Below are 18,621 nucleotides of genomic sequence, written 5' to 3'. Positions count from 1 at the left end.
ATCAGCTTCACATGACCGCTAACGCAGCAGCTGGGGGTCCGCTGACTTAAAAGCACGCAGCGTGCGATGGGCTGCTCGTACGGAACAACAATGACAGGTAAAGGGAACCAGAAAGTATAATGTTGGACAAGCACTTTTCCTTATGCCGTTCATCTACCCCTGTCCTGCGTTAGCCAGGGCCACCCGTTCGCACGAGAGTTTATCAACCTATCTCTACACCCGACCATCGACTTACGCCGGCTGCGGTCTTTCGCTTTTACTGTTCGTATGGGTGCGCCATCGCAATTACGAGCCGGCCCCGAGCAGCGGCCACAGCGCTAGCGAAGGGGGACCTGAAAGATATCCGCCGCTCCGCGCCGGATGCAGAGTCAGACCGTATGATCCAATAAAATAGATTTCCCACACTTGACATAAAAAGTTGAAGAAAAAATGCCGGCTTCCTATAAAGCCCGCCCACCCCCAAAATAGCGCGTTCTAGAAAAAAAAAATCGAGGCAGAACAATCGCCATCCATTGCAAAAAACGAAAACTTGACTAACATAGATATAGTAAATGTAAGCTTGTGCTTTGCTCCTTGGAAAAAATGGTAATGAGCTGGTTGTTAAGCATCGCTCCCAATTTAAGAGTTAATTTCGCGCAAGAACACGGAATTTAGTGCTGCGTGCTGCGGATTTTCCTCGGCGGACTTGCATGAGAACGTGCTCTCCTGCATCGATAGAAGAAGAAGCGTGGTTCGACTGATTGCGGTCCGCCCCAAGCTGCTGGAGGTTTTTAACCAAAGCGGACACCACACGTCATCGTCCTATCAAGCAAGAATGACGGGTGAGACATTTCTTGAACCCTCTGGAACAGTTCTGTAGGCTAATGCAGGTCAGTATATTAAGCCGGTGCGAAGCAGTTGCAGTGTCGAATGCTAGGCGCCCTAGGCCCGTTTCGCCACGAGATTGTAATTAATTTATTTTATGGATCCGTGTCAACACTATTGTTCGAATTTTCGTGCTATAAGGCGCTTGTTTCATTGCAGTAGCCACTGGAGTCGGTAAGTAAACACACTTCGTCGCATGCTGACGGTCTGCAAATTAAGATCTTTTACTCCACGCAACTTATTCCTTAAGTCAAATGAGCCGTGTAAAGATGTTTCTTTCCGCCTTTTTTAATTGCAGCCTTTGCTGATAATTGCAAATTAATCGAGTTCAGTTCAGATATGAGGCACACTTGAAAAACGCAGGAGAGAAGGAATCTAAGCCCACGACGGCCGCATGAAAAGGGCGGGGCTCTTCGAACTGAGCTAGCTTAGCGGCCGTATCGCTTAGTACTTTAGAAAGTAGTTATTTTAGGTATAGCCTGACGTTGTGAGTGTTCACTTGCACCACGTGACACTAGCCACGTCCACCGCTATGGCTTTTGTGTCTGTGGCCATTGTTGCTGCGGCCACCGTAATGGCCATTGCAATAAGTGAGACGCACAAATCCAGGGGGCAGAGGTTTTCTCGCATAGATTGCGTGCCCTGCGCAAAAGGTTCTTTGCGCAAAAACATTCGCCACATCTCGCTGTCATTTCACTCCAATGACTGCAATGCATGTAAATTACTAATATGGCTCCTTGGGCTATCAGGTGCGACAGCGCGCAGATATTACCGCGAATATGTGTACTGTTTGTTCATTTTTCCAAACTGCAAGCGTGCGGCTTTATCCTTTGTTTGGAAGAGGCGTCCTTAGAAGCCTTTTGCGCTTCGCACCGGAGGACGCGCGACCAGTTCAGAGTCAGCCAACGTCTCCAGGGAGAGGAGCCTCAGTTCAGGACCCCGCCGGACAGCACCCGACAGTGAAAAGACGCTGCTACGAGCGCCACAACCTCGAAAAAGACGCCGACCCTGATCATACTACAGCAGTTGCGGGTGTCGCCAACTTTCAGTGGATCCCTAGGCGAAGACTCTGAAGAATGGCTGGACCAGTTTTAGCGCATGGCATCATTCAACAATTGAGATGATGCCGCGAAAATTGGACACGTATTTTTCTCACTGGAGGGCTCAGCACGTACGTGGTGCGAATACCAGGAATCGTCCCTGTCGACATGGGGACTATTCAAGCAAGAACTTTTGAATGTATTCATGGGTGTCATGAGAAAAGGAAGAGCCGAACGAATGGTCCAGTCCAGGATCCAGCTTCCGAATGAGCCCGTCCGCGGTTACGTCGAGGGATGAAGTGATAAGCGCCTTTTTGGCCGTGCCGATACCGAGGTGACTGGAAAAGAAAGTTCAGTTTTTAATGCGTAGCGTAAAAAGACAACTCTTTGCCAGTATTGTCCGTCAGCCGACGAAAAACGTTGAGGAATTCATGCAAGAAGCCTGCACGATCGAGAAGACCTTCGACATCCGGGCTCGGCAGTACAACCGCCTTGCTTATGTCTGTGCAATTCGTTCGGACACGACGACCACCACCAGCGACAACTTGCGGGAACTAACGCGCGAAATCGTCCGTGAGGAGCTGCGACGGTTGCTGCCCACTTCCCCACAGCCTCAAGCATCGACCCTCACGGATGTTGTCCAAGAGTAAGTGCAACAGGCACTTGACACCCCACAGAATCCCAGGCCATGACTTATGCCGCCGCTGTGCGCATCCAAATGGGTCCTCCCACTCACCGCCAGGAGCCGCATACACCGCCCCAAAGATCCCAGTCGCCCGCTCGACCAATTCAGTTCCAAGCTCACCTAAGAAAAGCCTACCTCTGGAAGATCCCCGACCGGCGCCGCCCGCTCTGCTTCCACTGCGGCGAATCAGGCCACATTTTCCGGCAGTTACCTACAAACGAATGGGCTTGCGTGGCTTCTCAATTGGTACATCACGACCCCGTCCCGGCCAAAGACCGCATGATATTGACGAGTACCTGCGTCGAAAGGAGTACGTCTCATCTAGCCGTCTCTCGCGCTCACTATGGCCATCCATCCCACGTTTTGCGGGGAGGGGCCCTAGCTACGCAGCGGTTATTCGCGGAAGGCCCCCCAGCCCCTGCAGGGGAAAGTAAAGAAAGCATCATTTGGAAGTTAGGTTTCTGACTATCGAAACGACGAAGATCCTCCACAGATCACACCGCATGAAGATGCCGCATCCACTACGCCGACGCCGCACCCAAACACGAGCTCGAACACGAAGCGACAGCACTTCAAAATGACGCCGCCACCAAAAATAAAAATAAGAAATTCCGGAGGACACGCTCTGCCCACGATTCACATGCCCGACGAAGCCGTGACCTGTCGCGGAGGGCGCCCTGCATGGCAAGAGCCAGGACATCTGACCAGGACAAGTGGCTATTGGCGGCCTGAAAGTTGCCGCTCTATTCGACCCAGGGACCGATTATTCAGTGGTGAATGAAACATTCGCTGCACAGTTGAGGAAAGTCATGACCGCTTGCGATGGCCCACAAATTCGCTCCGCAGCAGGACGTCTGATTACGCCATCAGGAAGATGCACCGCACGAGTCACTGTCAAGGACCATACCTATTCTGCGACCTTCATAGTGTTACAGCACTGTTCCCGCGTCGTAATATCGGGCATGGATCTTCTAAATGAGCATAAGGCTAGTATGAAGTCGTCCCTGAGGAAAGAGTGCTTCCCAGCGAGGCCGCGTACGACCATAAGTGGTCCATGTCGTCCGACTAAAGCTCTGTTAAGCGTTCTAAAGGACGCTGTGTTTCTATTCCCGGTGTTCACTGTGCACTATCTGTTTTATTTGTTTCTATATCACCTCATTTTTGTCAAAGTACCGGGTCGATGCTTCTTTGAGAGGGGAGTAATGCCGCGAATCTGCGTACTGTTTGTATTGTTCATTGTTCAAAGCTGCCGGCGCGCGGCTTTATCGCTATGTTTAGAAGACGCGTCCAGATTTCTCGCATTCAGGCGGAGTGAATTCTAAGTTGTTCCAGAATTTTGTGGTAACTTTGCAAGCCGTATCTCGGAAGTTCGCAATTAGCTTTAAACTGAGCACATGCCGAGAGCGGTGGGCATTCTGTTCAATGACCGCCCAGCGCGCTTGATGCTACGCCGCCGCCGAGTTATTCAGTCTATTGTGGGCGCAAATCCGACCAAATAGAGAGTTTTGCTTAGACGCCATTTTTCGCTGTCTCTCTGCTTTCCGGACTGCAGTCACGGCTACATGACAATATAGAGCGCGCAAGAGACAGGATACCATGAGAGATTCTCACTGCATCCTCCCTCTCGTGCGGTGTATCTCTTTGGTAGCGTTATCAAGCTTATTACAGATACACTGAGTACTGCACGCAAGCTGTTCACTGAACCTGAGAATAGCTCCACCAGTGTCCTTGGCTCTCCATGTTCTCTGCAATTGGACTAAAACGAAGTCTTAATAACGTGTAGGTAGATACTGAAATTCCAGTTTGTTTGTTTTCTCTACAAGGTGGCATGGTTCACTTAATATGCTTAGCACAAAAAAAAAAGGTCTTCCGCATCGGGAAGTCGTATTCCGAAGCTGCTGACACCACAGGAGTCGACAGCAACATGATGTCAGTCATCGAACTCGCAGGAAAAATTGTGATTGCGCACAATTTAGTCGCATATAAAAGATGTTACCAAAACCTACGCTAGTCGTCTGCTATACGTTACGTCACAGCTCTTGAAATGTATTCCTTATTTTACGCTTCAGGATATGTATGATTTAGCACCCTGTTAGATAGAGGGAACTTGACGTAGGTCTTGTCTTCCCTCACTTTGACAGCTTCCTCGGAGGCAGCGACACCAACCTGTAAGAATAACTTCTGGTTTACCCTGATTAACATTTTGTTCCTTAGTAATACCTAACATAGGAGTTCTGAATTTAGAAATCTATCTAGGGCACATATATTCTTTTGTTTACTCATAGTCGCGTGCATGTATTTCCACTGAACTCTTTATTTATGAATTTCATTAAGCTGTGTCTATACTTCACTAGCCAGTGTACCAAAAACACGTCCTAATAAAATGAATTATCTCTACAGCCGCTCCATTCTCCGACTCAGCCGAGGGCAGTAAGTATATTCACGGAATCATATTTTTTTCTCTTTTTAGAGGAAACGTCTGTTGTTTGGTTGCAGATTTCAACCGGTTTATATATTTCTTGCTCTCCCTTTCTTCTTTAAAAAGCTTTTACAGAGTAAGTACAGGAGAAACAGCGAAATGCCTATTCTGGCCTAATTTGCACCTTTTTTACTAGGCAACCCATCGAAAACAGGATTCCCTGTTTACTGAAATATCTACTCGTCTATCGCTCTCTTTCAATAGTCATAATAAATATTATTTATTGTTAATCTAAACTCCTTGATTTTGTATATAATTTTTAATAATTTGCATCGCTCAGTGCAATTAATACTTACAGTTGCCATCCTGAATTTTGTTTTTCGAAATAGCCGTTCGTTGCATGCTCAGTTGGCAAGTAGTCGTTGAGAGTAAGCTCTCATAAGTGCATATTAGTGGCGTGCCTAGCATTAATTTAAGATTGTAACATTAACGAATAACGTCGACAGGAGTTATTAACGACGAGGTAATAGAGGAGATCACTGCAAGAACCATAATGAAGTAGCCGTCGGACGGTCTGCGCTTACCGCGTCAGGTCAGTCGCCATAGCGCAAAAAATATTACAAAGAGGAAAAGCTTAACGGCCGGACAATTTCTGTAACTTTTTGGCTCCTTACACCAAGTAAAATTTCCATCGATGTCACGCACCAGCGATGATTGCGCGATTACAACGGCGTCCTCTTCGGAACCGCCGGCCGCATCCCTGATAGCCCCGACCGTATTCCATGACGTTCTGTTGGCGAAAGATGTGGCGCTAGCTTTTACGAACTGCGACACTGACGGTGACAACGTCCCGCTAAGAAAGCCAATTAGACACCTCTCATTGCCAGAAAACCTGTAACGTAGTATTGGGTACCCGCCGCGGTGGCACAGCGGTTAGGGCGCTCGGCTGCTGATCCAGAGTACCCGGGTTCGAACCCGACCGCTGCGGCAGCGTTTCGATGGAGGCGAAACGCAAAGGCGCCCCTTTGCTGTACAGTGTCATTGCACGTAAAAGATCCCCAGGTGGTCGAAATTATTCCGGAGCCCTCTACTACGGTACCTCTTTCTTCCCTTCTTCTTTCAGTCCCTCCTTTATCCCTTCCCTTACGGCGCGGTTCAGGCGTCCGCCTTTATGTGAGGCCGAAACTGCGCCATTTCCTTTCCTCCAAAATCAATTGCATTTTTGTTTTTGGGTCATTTTGCGCTCGTTCAATATGGAACAGTCTTTGGAGTCTCTTGCCCCATAGATTTAGTGTAAGGCCTTGATATCTTCGTCACTACATTAAAAGCGGTGGAGGCATAACTTTCCCTGCAGTAAGGTGTGCATGTATAGATTCCCGAGTTTAATTCGGGGCTTTTTAATCAGAAGCTAAAAAGTGCTGAGGCTTTTGTCGTGCTTTTATTGTCTTCTCTTCTACAGGGACGCCCGATCACAAGAGATCTACTGCCTTGTAGGAAGTATCGTCTGCTCTCTGTGTTGCCTGGCACTCCTTAGTTTCACACTCGCCGTGATGTACCCTGGTGAGAACTCTTCGATTAAGGTGCTCTAAATAATTTACTTCCTGACATCCTTGCCTTCACAGTCAAAGCGGATCAAAGAGGGCAGTAGTTTGCTTAAGAAAATTGACTAAATGGCCAAAAATATAAATACTGACAAAGATCACAAAAATTATAGTCGATAAAATAGAAAAACATTTGCTGAAACTCCAAGTGAGAGCGAAAAATATAAAAAGTATTTGTCGAATATATAAGAAAAAAATACCGACACAGATAGCATTCACGAGAAAAAAAACGCCGAGTGGGATGAACTATCCACTGGCCTTAAAAACAACAGAGATAAACGTAACAAGACTTCAAAAGTTTTCTCGTAACAGTGATAAAATATGCCAAGCCGTCAATTGACCGGGCGGGTACGAACATTCGAGTCGAATAATAACCTTCTAACCACGAACGAGAATTTACAATGTTGCTTGAAATTGTACGTATTCATGTCCAAATGCCGCTGTCGTCAGATACAATTGGCTTGAAATATGGCTTCTATAACGAGTGTTTGCCTACGGTGTCATGCGATTTTTAAAAGCACGCTTTTTGAGCGACACGAGCGCGTTTTTCAGTTTAGAGTTGTGAGCGGTGTAGCGCATTAGAACACAGCAAAAACGTGCTAACGTTTAGGCTGGTTAACTAATATTGAACAGATAACTTTAAGTATTACTGCAAGGATTCCTATTTTTGAGGGGCGTGTAGCCCACCGTAAAGAAAATCCATATCACTTGCTCAAAATTTCGAAATCGTTGTTGCACTGGATGCTGTGGCCAAACATAATTTGGCTATTTCGACGGAAAATTCTTTGGCCCACAGCACCGATGGTAACTCTGTTTCGCAAGTCTAAAAACTCATATGGATATTCCAGGTGGGCTACACAGCTCTAAATATATAAGGAGTCTAACAGTAATTGTTAAAAAGTTGACTATTGAATGTAGGCGACACGCCTACTAGTTAGCATGTCTTAGCCGTATTATCATGCTGTGCACCGCTGACAATGCTATGCCTTAAAAAGCGCTCATGTTACTAAAAGAATACAAAACGTCTTGGATAAAGCTCTCGTCATATAGAGCGTATTTCAAGTCCTGGTTCGCTTTCTCACAAGCAGTCGGCATATACATGCATAGAGGTCCCAGGGGGCAGTTCTCTTTTGCAGTTTCAAATTTCGCGACATGAACACCAAGGCGGTGTTTGCAGTTTATTGCATTGTTATCTTCACAATTTTGAGACGTAATTTACTCCAGACCAAGTTTACAAGTTTATGATGGTCACTACAAAAGCCCGAGCTAAGCGGACCTCTTACGTTCCTGTCCTGAAGCACACAGGCGGGAGAGGCAAACAGGCTGTATAGGAAACCACACAGCAGCTCTAATTATGGTGCCAGCAATGATAACCGTTGGAATGCTGCCACCTCGTAACCGGTCATATTTATAGCACCTGAAGAAATTATCACTGTTTTGCAGACAGGGCTCCAGGTCCCGGCCTAACAGCACGCTCAAGTCTTCAGGGGCCTAGCGGTGGCGATGGTTACGTGCCGTTGCCAACAGCTCGAACAATCTCGCCTGGCGAACCGGTGACAGTGGCGACGCCGCGAAACACGATGACCTCTGTTAGGGAAAGGCCTACTTCAACAAGCGCAAACTCTGACTACGACACTGACTACACCGAGGAGGAAACCACGACGCCTGAAACGACGATTCCAACAACCACAGCGAATCCTCATCCTCTCAAAAGTAAGCACGCAATGTGTGATGCATGCATATTTTGAGGACACTGACCCCAACCGTGACGGTGAGAGGCGGCAGCAGTCTGGTGCTGACAGAAAAGTAGAGTCCTTGCATCGCAAGGCTTCGTTCTTGGGATGGAAGGCGGGGGCATCCGATTACTAAGATAGTCTTTAATCCAGTTTAGAATAGGGCCAGTTCCTAAAATATGTCGAAGTTTAACAATAAGTTTAGTGTGCGAGACACGATCAAATGCTTTCGACAAGTCTAAAAATATGAGGTCAATTCGTTTCTGGTTATCAATGCTCATGGATATGCCATGCGTAAATTCGATTAGTTGAGTAATAGTAGAAAGACCCTTACTGAAGCCGTGCTGACACGGGGTTAAAATGTCATTTACTTGAAGATAAGCGTTTATGTGTTTTAAAACAATATGTTCTAATAACTTGCGTACCGTGCTCGTGAGTGATATAGGACTGAAGTTCGAAGGGTCAGATTTATTTCCTGATTTGTGTATCGGTGTTATCTTGGCGGTTTTCCAATCCCTAGGGAGGGTGCAAATGGACAATGATTTGTTAAAAAGTAGTACTAGAAATTTAGCTATCCACTCGGCATATCAATGCAGCAATATGTTAGAAAGGTTATCAGGTCTTGGTGCTTTCTTAGTGTCCAGATTTAGTAAAAGGTTTAACGCTCCTGGTTCAGTTATCTTTAGTGGTTCGATTGTCACGCCTGTGCTAGAGTTCATTCCTGGTAGCTCTCCGTTATCCGTTGTGAAGATGGAGCAGAAGTAGTTATTCAGAGTAGTTGCTGCATTTCTGTTATCCTCCGGTGATGCTTGTCTTTTACCTTGCTTTTTGGGGTTTATATAAAGCCAAAATTTTTGGGCAGCATTTTTTAGAAATTTAGGTAGTGTTTCTGTAAAATTATATGTCTTGGCCCTCTTGATTTTTTATTTCAAATCGTAAACAGCGGAAATAACTTTTAGAACTGTTCGTTGTGACGGATGGGCTTTCTGGCTCTTTCTGAGTCGTCGAACATTTAGTTTTGCGTGGATTACGGTTCGAGTTATCCAGAGGTTATGTTTATGGGTCCTTTTAGTTTTCAATGGTACGTAGTTAGTGACACAGTACGACACAACTGATTTAAATTTATGCCAGAGGGACTCTATGTGTGTGTTTGTATCTTGTGCGAGTTGATGGAAGGGTGAGAGTTCGAGTGAGAGTGTATCAATGATGCTTGTATCATCGGCTTTGCTCTAATCCTTATACATTATTGTTGATCGTGAAGAGGGTGGAGAACCATTATATAGGACAGCACAAAAGACCTGTTTGTGGTCTGACAGGCCGGCTGACACTTCGGATTTTGCCTCATGGATAGGCAAATGATTACTAACAAATCCTAGAACTAGAAATACTAGAAAAAAACATCTGCGCAAGGTGATCGGAAATGTAGTGTGTGCCAGTTAATGTCAGGTAGATATAAGTCGCCCAGTAATATCACCTTGTTTCCCTTCTCATGCTGCTGCATATACGCGTACAAAGATTGCATTGTAATCGGATCGGAAGAAGGACAGCGATAAACGCATCCCACAGTGATGGTAGTATCTAGAAGGCAAAGTTTACAAAAGACTGCTTCAACTCCTACAACGTCAGGCAAAGTAATGAACGGTATTTCTTTTTTTACCAACTAAGCAACGCCTCCGCCTCGTGTTGGCCGGTCTTTGCGAATAATGACGTAATTTGGGGGAGTTATTTCAAAGCCTTTGACGTCTTTTGTTAACCAAGTTTCTGTTATGGCGATAAATTTTGGCTCAAAATTATTGATTCGAGGGGATCAAGCTTGTTAATTATACTTCGGGCGTTAACATTAACGAATGTTATTTTGGACACTGAGGGCGGGGTGGACGCAGGTTGCGCGTATCGGGGTCCGGGTTTTTTGGTTCATTAGAGGTTGGCCCTATGGGAAACGCAGCATTTCTTTGTTCATCCCAAAAATAAAGGCGACTGTTGATCTCTAGTTCGTCATAAACCAAAGCCGCTTTATCACCAGAGTCCTTCTTCGGTTTCCCATATTCCCATAGCTTCCGCCTAATGCCTCTAACATGAGGTGAAAAATCTTCGCTGATGACGTAGTCGCTCCCCTTCAGTTTGTGAGTTTCGCAAAATTTTTGTTTTCTTTCGGAAATGTAACAGCTTTAAAATTATTGGCCTTATATGAGACAGATACTGCGCCATTTCCTTTCCGCAAAAGCCAATTTATAATAATAATAATAATAATAATAATAATAATAATAATAATAATAATAATAATAATAATAATAATAATAATAATAATAATAATAATAATTATTATTATTATTATTATTATTATTATTATTATTATTATTATTATTATTATTATTATTATTATTATTATTATTATTATTATTATTATTATTATTATTATTATTAGAAAAAAATGGCAAGTTTTCCTGGCGAGTCACACACATCAGCACGAAAAAAAAATACAGACGATCAGTACACTGAATAACAACAGAAGGTTTATATTGGGTACATTATGTATACATTAAGGTCACGCCAACGGAATTCGAGAGGGCGCGCAAAGATTAAAAAAATGCACAGGAAATGAGCACGAAAATTAATTACGCTTTTCCTAGAAGAAAGAGTTACTTGTGAAGCAATGGAGTTCACTCACGGGGTGCGTGTACACGCATGAATTACACAGCCTCTTAATCTTCAAAGATTGGATTATTTCTCTGGCACGGGGATTGGGGCGGGGGGGGGGGGGGGGGGGTAAGATAGTTTACAACATGCAACGTCACCACAGTGGCGAAGTCTCACTGCGCACTCTGCGCCACGATTCGCAAACCCGCCGCTGGAGCCCGTTCTCCTGTTTGCAGAACGGTAGGGCGGAGGGGGGGGGGGGGGGGGGGGCGGAGGCAGGAAACGATCTTTCTCAATCGCGTCGTGCTGCTTTCAGTGCGCCGGAGTGCCGTTGTCGTGTCTCGGGCGTTGGTCACTCGTTCGTGACTCTATACATGTGCTTCTTCGACTCTCTCCTATGGAAGCAAGCCTATCTTAATAAGAAAAGCCAGAGCCTGCCAACGTGATAACTGTCTGGTGAACCTCCCTGATAATGAAAAAGGGAACAGCCTTGGCACCCCTTCTATATTCCTCCTGCGATATTACTACTGAATAGTTGCTCGAATCGTATGAAAGCCGTGAAGGAAGCTATCGTGTGCAATGACAATGTACGAGAGGCGCAACACATAGCAATCGTACTGGTCTGTATACGAAAGCTCCTGTTCAGCTACTACTGAATCCCTCTGCGGCCGAGGGGAGTCTGAGCCATGCGGAATCAGGTCAGCCGGTTCGGGCAAATCCATCTCTTTCTTGCTACTATTTCTCACTCCCCCTTTTTCAGTAGCCTTCGTGTTTGCTCCGCACTTTCTTTCAGTGCATAACTAGTGACACCAAACGGAAAGCAGATGAACTAAGTTTTATTTTTCTGAGGCGGTAAATGAGAGGAACTTTCAGGTCGCATTATGACAGAAGATGCACCGAGGCGTAGGTCTGCCAACGAGGAAGAACTACCGCGCCGAAAAGGATTCCATTGTGAGACGATCAGGTCGCCAGTTAAATAAAGAAAATTCTGTGCAGACGTTCCAGTGTCCAACATTCTTGGGCAAAAATTTTGAATATTGCGAAAAATCGTGAGCTGAAATATTGAAGGTAATGCTCCTTTCCTCAAATGTGTACCCAAAATTTTTTTAATTTTTCCATCGCTCGCAACGACCGTTTAGGACTGCCAATACGACACGCTTTTGACGATAGCAAAAATGTCATTTGCATAAAGTTAAGCCTAACGATGAGTTATGTGCAGATATATTGATTGTTATAGTGACATTTTTAAATAATAAAAAATTGCGTTCATAAATTTATTCCTAGTAAAAAATGGATTTGTACAGAACTGATGGGTATGAAAGCGCGCTTGCCCCCACACAGGTCCGAAGGCATTAAAATCGGACCTCCCGGTGTTTTCTGGCTTCAGCATGAAAACAGTAATATTGTGAGGCTCCTGAGCGCCAAGTTAATATAAACGTTTACCCAACAATCTCAGGATTCAGCATACCCAAAAATTCTGAACAAAAGCACTATTGAGCGGCAAACCGTTTATGAACGCAATTTTTCCATGTAATGCAATATTTCACTACAACGATGAATATATCCGCAGATCTACCGAGGGCAGTCTTGCATTTTTTTCTATTAGCTCTTGTGCAATTTTTATTAGCGTTTGTGCTATCATCAAAAGCGTTCCCCATTCGTCTTCAATGTCAGTCTTAAACTGTCCTATGCGATCGATGGAAGCACTTTAAAAGATAGGTAGCTGCCGCATATCAGAATAATGGTCCATTACCTTCGATTTTTACATAAGAGTATCTTACAATTTCTCAATTTTCAAATATTTTGTCTCAGAAAGTTGGACTTGTCTCCAACACTAGATACACTCTTTGCAGGTGGAACTTTGGTGTGCACGGTCAGCGTGAAATTTGGGATCAACAGCATCTTACCGGAACACAGACTGTGCGATTTCATCTTCTACGAGTCGTTCTACCTGAAGAACAGCCCGCTCAGTTGGAACGACACCGGCTTGGACTACTTCCTCACTCTCTGCTTGTCAATGCACATCACCCAAATTGGTGCCTCGTTTTCAATAGTGTAAGTGCTCACTAAACACTAAAAAAAAATACGAGTTGCTTTCTTACAACTGACGGCGATGGGCTATTTTTCAATAGACTTGGCTTAATTGATAAGAACGTCTAAATATAGAGCTATTTAAAGCATACCCTGCTGTGCTGGTTGAATATCGTGAGAGATGTGTCGATTGGTGATTGTATTGCTGATTGATCTATTGTTCTTCTTGCGCTCTTCTGACCTTAGATTCGAAGATATTTTCTTCCTGCGGGAAATTATTTCCCTCTGCTGCTTAATGCTACCTACGCCTGCAACATTTTATAAAAAAATAACGAAAAACCACCACTCGACACAAGATGCGCAACCCTCATCTGCTTTAAAGTACCATACATTTTGGTCTCCCTCGCCAATGACTACCAGCGCGGTGTGGACCATGCCTTGTGTCATAGTGGTCTAAACGTTTTTGCCCGCCTGAGATAAAAACGAATGTTTCTATCAAATCGCTCGCATATCGGCTAATATTATGACACCTAAATGACCAAACAGATGCACCGTTTGATTTCTCTGCCCGCTTGTATGCCACGTAAACTGTTTGTAATCTTGTACCTTCCATATTTGAATGACTACAAATGGCTGTGTTAGAAAGCATTTTCCGCAACCAAGAAAAACCAGCCTGTTGACACATCCAAATATTTGGAAACCCAGGCCTGCATACATAAAGCAGCCAGGGAACAAATAAATGATGAAATCAGCCCGTAAAACCACCTTGGCCCTCGAAAGTAAACTCTAATGACGCCTTTATAATACTCCGCAAAAGTACTGCTCGTATTCCTTTAACTTGCTCATTGTCTTTATCACTGCCTTTCGTATGGAGGTTCCCAGCACTATTGGTCGGGTTCAGTCGGTCTGAAAGAGGGAAGGCTATTTGCGCTGCGTAAAGGATGTTGCAGAGGCTCGCAGAAAAGAGGAAAAGCAGACCCAAGTGATTTTATATGCAGTCATCAGAATGACTGCCGTGATAAGCATAGCGTTCGAAGAACTTGTTCTTTCATATTACCTTTTTCCTTCCTGTGTAAGTGTGATTAAATAATGCTGCTAATATATTGCTTGACAAGGAAAGAATAGGCGACATCAAGGGCCCCATAGATAATGGGCTCATTGCATTAATACTAGTAGCAAAAATAGGTATATTTAATACAGCTTGGGGCCCGCATAGTTTGTTTTCCTGTGGTATAACGCATGCGTGCACAGGCTCGTAAGAAGGTAAACTAATAATACAGGCTGGTAAGTAGCAAAGGGTGAACAACCCGGATATGCACAACCTGTACTGCTGCCAGCACTGTTACTCGCCCTTCTTTTTCTTCATAACCTATGCTAAATGTTGTCACTACGTCGCATATGGGTATCCGTCCAGATAACCCCTATCATTATTTCGTGACAACTGACACTTTAGCAAACTAAATTACTTGCTGGTGTACGGTGAGGAGCGGCAGAGTAAACGAAAACCATTTAATCCAGGTCGAGGCATTTAAATAGAAAAATTCCGACTATAAAATTGGTTGGTAAGACATCGCAACTGATATATTGCCAATATCATCAGTCATGCCGGTTTTGCATTTGAACCTACCGGGGAAAGCATATTCAAGTATACTTGGTAGATTCTACAGTCTAGAAAATGGTGGCAGTACTGGGAATTCAGGTTGAAAACGTTTGTCAAAAAGAAAGTCATGAAAGAACATTTAATACCTGTTTTCATTCATTGTATGCCTACCAAAGGTGCAACTGAAATTCTTAAAATGTTAAAATCCATGTATATGAGAAAGTGTAAAGCTAGCCAGAAACAGCAGTTCACAATTGGTAGTGAGGTGCTGTTACTAAGGCAATACGTCTACTTAGGGTACGTAGTAAGCGGTTATCCTGAACGGCAGTTTACAAATATCACTGAAAAGTACACAACAGCTGTGTGTTACCGGTACTCACCTATAGGGCAGAGTTCAGCTTTTGTAGAGTTCAACTTTAGTTAGACTTGGCAGCAAGCTATGGAAAGGAAAAGGAAAATGATAGGTGTAACATCAAGAGACCAGAAGTGGGCCGAGTGGGTTAGGGAACAAACGCGGGATAATGGTATCCTAGTAAAAACCAAGAGGAAGAAATGGGCTTGGGCAGGGCATGTACTGCGAAGGCAAGATAACCGCTGGTCCTTAACGGAGTATATTCCAAGAGAAGGCAAGCGTAGCAGGGGGCAGCAGAACGTTAGTTGGGCGTATGAGATTGGGAAGATCGCGGGGATACTGTGGTCGCAGCTGGCAAAGAACAATGTTAATTGGAGACTTTGCAGAGGCCTCTGCCGTGCAATGGGCATAGTAAGGCTGATGGTGTTGATAATGACAATCAACCTTCAGTTCACCCGACATTCGTCTATTGAAAGTTTAAGGAAGTCTCCCGACCCTTGATTGAATTCCGGAATGAAAAATGTAAGCCACGCGTTTAAAGACAGAATTACAGAATTCGAAATGTATGTCATTAGTGTTGCCGTTTTCTGCTCGTAACTAGTTGCAAGCCGCTCCGGTAAAATGTAATGCACGGCCTTTCTCCGGCGTCCAATGACTACAAACATACAGTTGTTCTTCCTACGCTCATCCCAGAATATTGCGTATTTCCGCTTTTCTTTTCATTATTTCTACAGGAACGGCAAGCTCTTTCTCGATGCCATCACCGGAGCCCTTAGACAGGGTATCGACAATCTCATCGACAGAGGATTCTTGCACTTCGGCCTTTTGAACTTGTACGGCGCCTACAGCACGAAACACACACTTACTCAGTGTCTGAAGATTCTTAAGGTGCGGCTTAAGAAAGTGCTTATAGCGCGATTATATTCTCATTGCAACATTTTTTTTTGTGTGTCTGATGCCGACATGACGCTCACCTTTTTTCCCTCTGCAGGAAATCGCTGAATTCCGTACCTATAAAACATATCCGCACACATTTATTGGCGTCCAGTTCGAAGACAGTAACGCTGAAACGCTGCCAGAAGAACTTGAGTAAGAACGGGTTTTCTGTCTGTTTTCACTTTTCAAAATTCTGGCTGCAATGACCTCAGCACCTGAGCAGAAGTGGAATCTTACTTGACTGATACTCTTCTCGGAACCAGCAACGGGATTTTTGTCCAACCACTGAAGCGACGAAACTTCAGGCGTGGCAAGCATGGAAGTAGTTGACCATCATTTTCGTTATTTGGGGAGCTTGGAAGCTGGTTAGGATCAGTGCCAGAACATTTTGAGTGAGAGTCAACCTTTTCGCTCTGCAGGAAATCACTGAATACCGTAGCTACCGATATTATCCGCACACAATTATCGGTGTGCAGTTCGAGGAACGTCATGCTGAAACGCTGCCAGAAGAATTTGAGCAAGAACGCTTTTCCGGCTTGTTTTCAAAGCTGCGGCCCCAATTATGGCTCTAATGACCATAGCAACTAGGCAGGAATGGAATCGTACTTGACGGATATTCTTCTGAGAACCAGTAACTTGAAGTTTGTTCAACATTTGGGACAACAAAACTGCAGGCGCGGCAAGCATGGAAGAAGTCTGGCTCCATAAAGATTTCTTTATCACCTTCTTTTAAAATGTGCGATCTTACCTATAGAGCGTGATAATGTCATCTTATTTTCCTTGGGAGCTCTCAACACTGGTTAGGGTGAGTACAAGCACATGTTATAGTAGTGGTCAGAAAAACAATGACAGTCATATCTGTTTCAAAAGACCCTAGAAAAATATAAGAACTAATTGGCACCTATAACAGTTCAATCAGCACAAGCGAGCACACAATGGAGCAAGGAGGGGCCTAATTCTTTGTTACTTCGTATTTTTCATTACTTTTTCCGCGCAGGATTTTTAACAACGTAGAAGCCAAAGCTCAGCAGAAGGTATTCAGTCACGTCTTCGAATCTAACATATACTGAGAGTATTAAAGAATAGAAGACCCATGCTGCAAGTCTCGTCATGCTAGGATGCCGATCATGGTCGGAGAGACCCTCGTTGCAGCCTGCCAGTTGTTTTGACTTCTGCGTTTTGAGCTTCCCGAAATTTCGTGCGCACGACCTCTGAAAGCTCCGCAAACTGTAAATTGACCATGTTCGCACACTGCTCAGCAACGAGGCTCGAAATCCTAAATAGAAAATCCTATACCCATCCAACCCGGACTCATTAAAAGAACATTTGTCTTAAACGGCTTTCGCTACTACGATTAGCTTTGGGAGTCAACAGAGAAGCATTTTAAAATTGCATTGGAGACATCAACATTCACTCCCTGTATTGCAGCGGCACTCCTGTCGTCAATTTCGCCCATCAATGGCGGTGATTGACGTGGACGAGTGCGGAGAAATAAAGGGGGGGGTCAAAGGAGTAGCCTTGCAGTGTGTAAAATATGCACCAATGTATGTCCAACAGTGTTATTTGTTGTCTTATTGCTTGTAATATGTGAACTTGATTGTGTCCAATGAGAATGTCTGGGGGTCTGTTGGGGGACCACCACCTTTTCGTATGTTAGCAAGCTTCATAGATTACAAAAACGAGCCCTTAGAATCATCGTCAACGTTTCTCGAGACGCACCAACAGAAGCGATTTTTTGTAAATTGAATATAATTCCTATCCCGCAGCAATATGAACAAACTTTATTAAGGCGCTACAGGACTACAGCCATAAACACAGCTATCTTCTTCAAGGAAATCTACAGACTTGAACGCAAGTCTCACAATTACAGCACTCGTACAAAAAATCATTTCGTCATTCCAGAAACCCGAACAAATTACGGACGGCAGAGCATTAGTTACACCTTGCCTCTTCTTCTAAACACAATTCAATAGTTACAGTGTGCAGATAACGTTATTATTTTTATTACCTCACTGAAAGTGTGCATTTCTGTAAATATGTTTTCCACACTGCGTGTATGTTTTTTCTTCCTTGCCGCAATCGTATGTCACCTTTTCTACAGTATTTAGTTAAACATTATATGAAAGTGCCATTTCGCCCTGTTGTTTCTGTTAAAATTATATTTCATTGCATAGTCAACTCATACGCCGAAGTTACCAAGTTTTTGTAAGGGGCGCAGCCCCTCGTCAAGCCGTTAATAGGCTTTTTGGCTGCGCCCCTAGCATCCTTGTGATGTTGAAATAAAGATGACTTGACATATGTATAAGTGATCTCTGCTTTTAAACTAGACACCTTTAATTGTTTAATGAGAAGCTGTATGTTAGCGCCCTTCAACCTGTCAAATATAAGGGCAGCAACCTTCGTCAAGCTGCTAATCAGCAGCTTTTTGTTGCTTGCCATCGCATTTTTGTACTCGTGTAAAAAATGCGAAATAAATTGAATTGAGAGTACACAAAGCAGCGCAGAGCGCAAGAAGTAAGGGGCAGAGTGTCGCAGACGTCATATTGCGCGCAATAACCAAAGTCCAGAGGTGGGTCAAGTAGGTACGACGATGAAGCAGTTGGAGTGGCGGTGGTAATTGTTTTGTTGTAAATAATGAACAAAACCAAAATAAAAATTAAATGGCGTTAAAGTCCGATCGGCTCTGCGTATCGTTGGTACCGCCACCACTGCACAACCTCTGA

The 18,621-nt window shown here is 44.3% G+C and overlaps 1 protein-coding gene across 2 annotated transcripts in view; it reads left to right on the top strand.

Moving 5' to 3' along the window:
- The first annotated feature begins 6,473 nt into the window (after positions 1-6,473).
- LOC144100015 (uncharacterized) overlaps positions 6,474-18,621 on the top strand; it is a 33,465-nt gene continuing 21,317 nt past the window's right edge. For both annotated transcript variants that reach the window (XM_077633065.1, XM_077633066.1), the window contains exons 1-5: positions 6,474-6,568; positions 8,053-8,322; positions 12,833-13,034; positions 15,697-15,850; positions 15,954-16,051. In XM_077633065.1, the coding sequence (XP_077489191.1) occupies positions 6,559-6,568; positions 8,053-8,322; positions 12,833-13,034; positions 15,697-15,850; positions 15,954-16,051 (734 nt within the window). In that variant the 5' untranslated portion in view covers positions 6,474-6,558. The remainder of the gene's footprint in view (positions 6,569-8,052; positions 8,323-12,832; positions 13,035-15,696; positions 15,851-15,953; positions 16,052-18,621) is intronic.

This window comes from Amblyomma americanum, chromosome 8 (assembly GCF_052857255.1).
Source record: "Amblyomma americanum isolate KBUSLIRL-KWMA chromosome 8, ASM5285725v1, whole genome shotgun sequence".
In the NCBI taxonomy this organism is placed as follows: domain Eukaryota; kingdom Metazoa; phylum Arthropoda; class Arachnida; order Ixodida; family Ixodidae; genus Amblyomma; species Amblyomma americanum.
The sequence above is the reverse complement of the archived record's forward strand: the minus strand, read 5'-3'. Positions and strand labels throughout refer to the sequence as shown.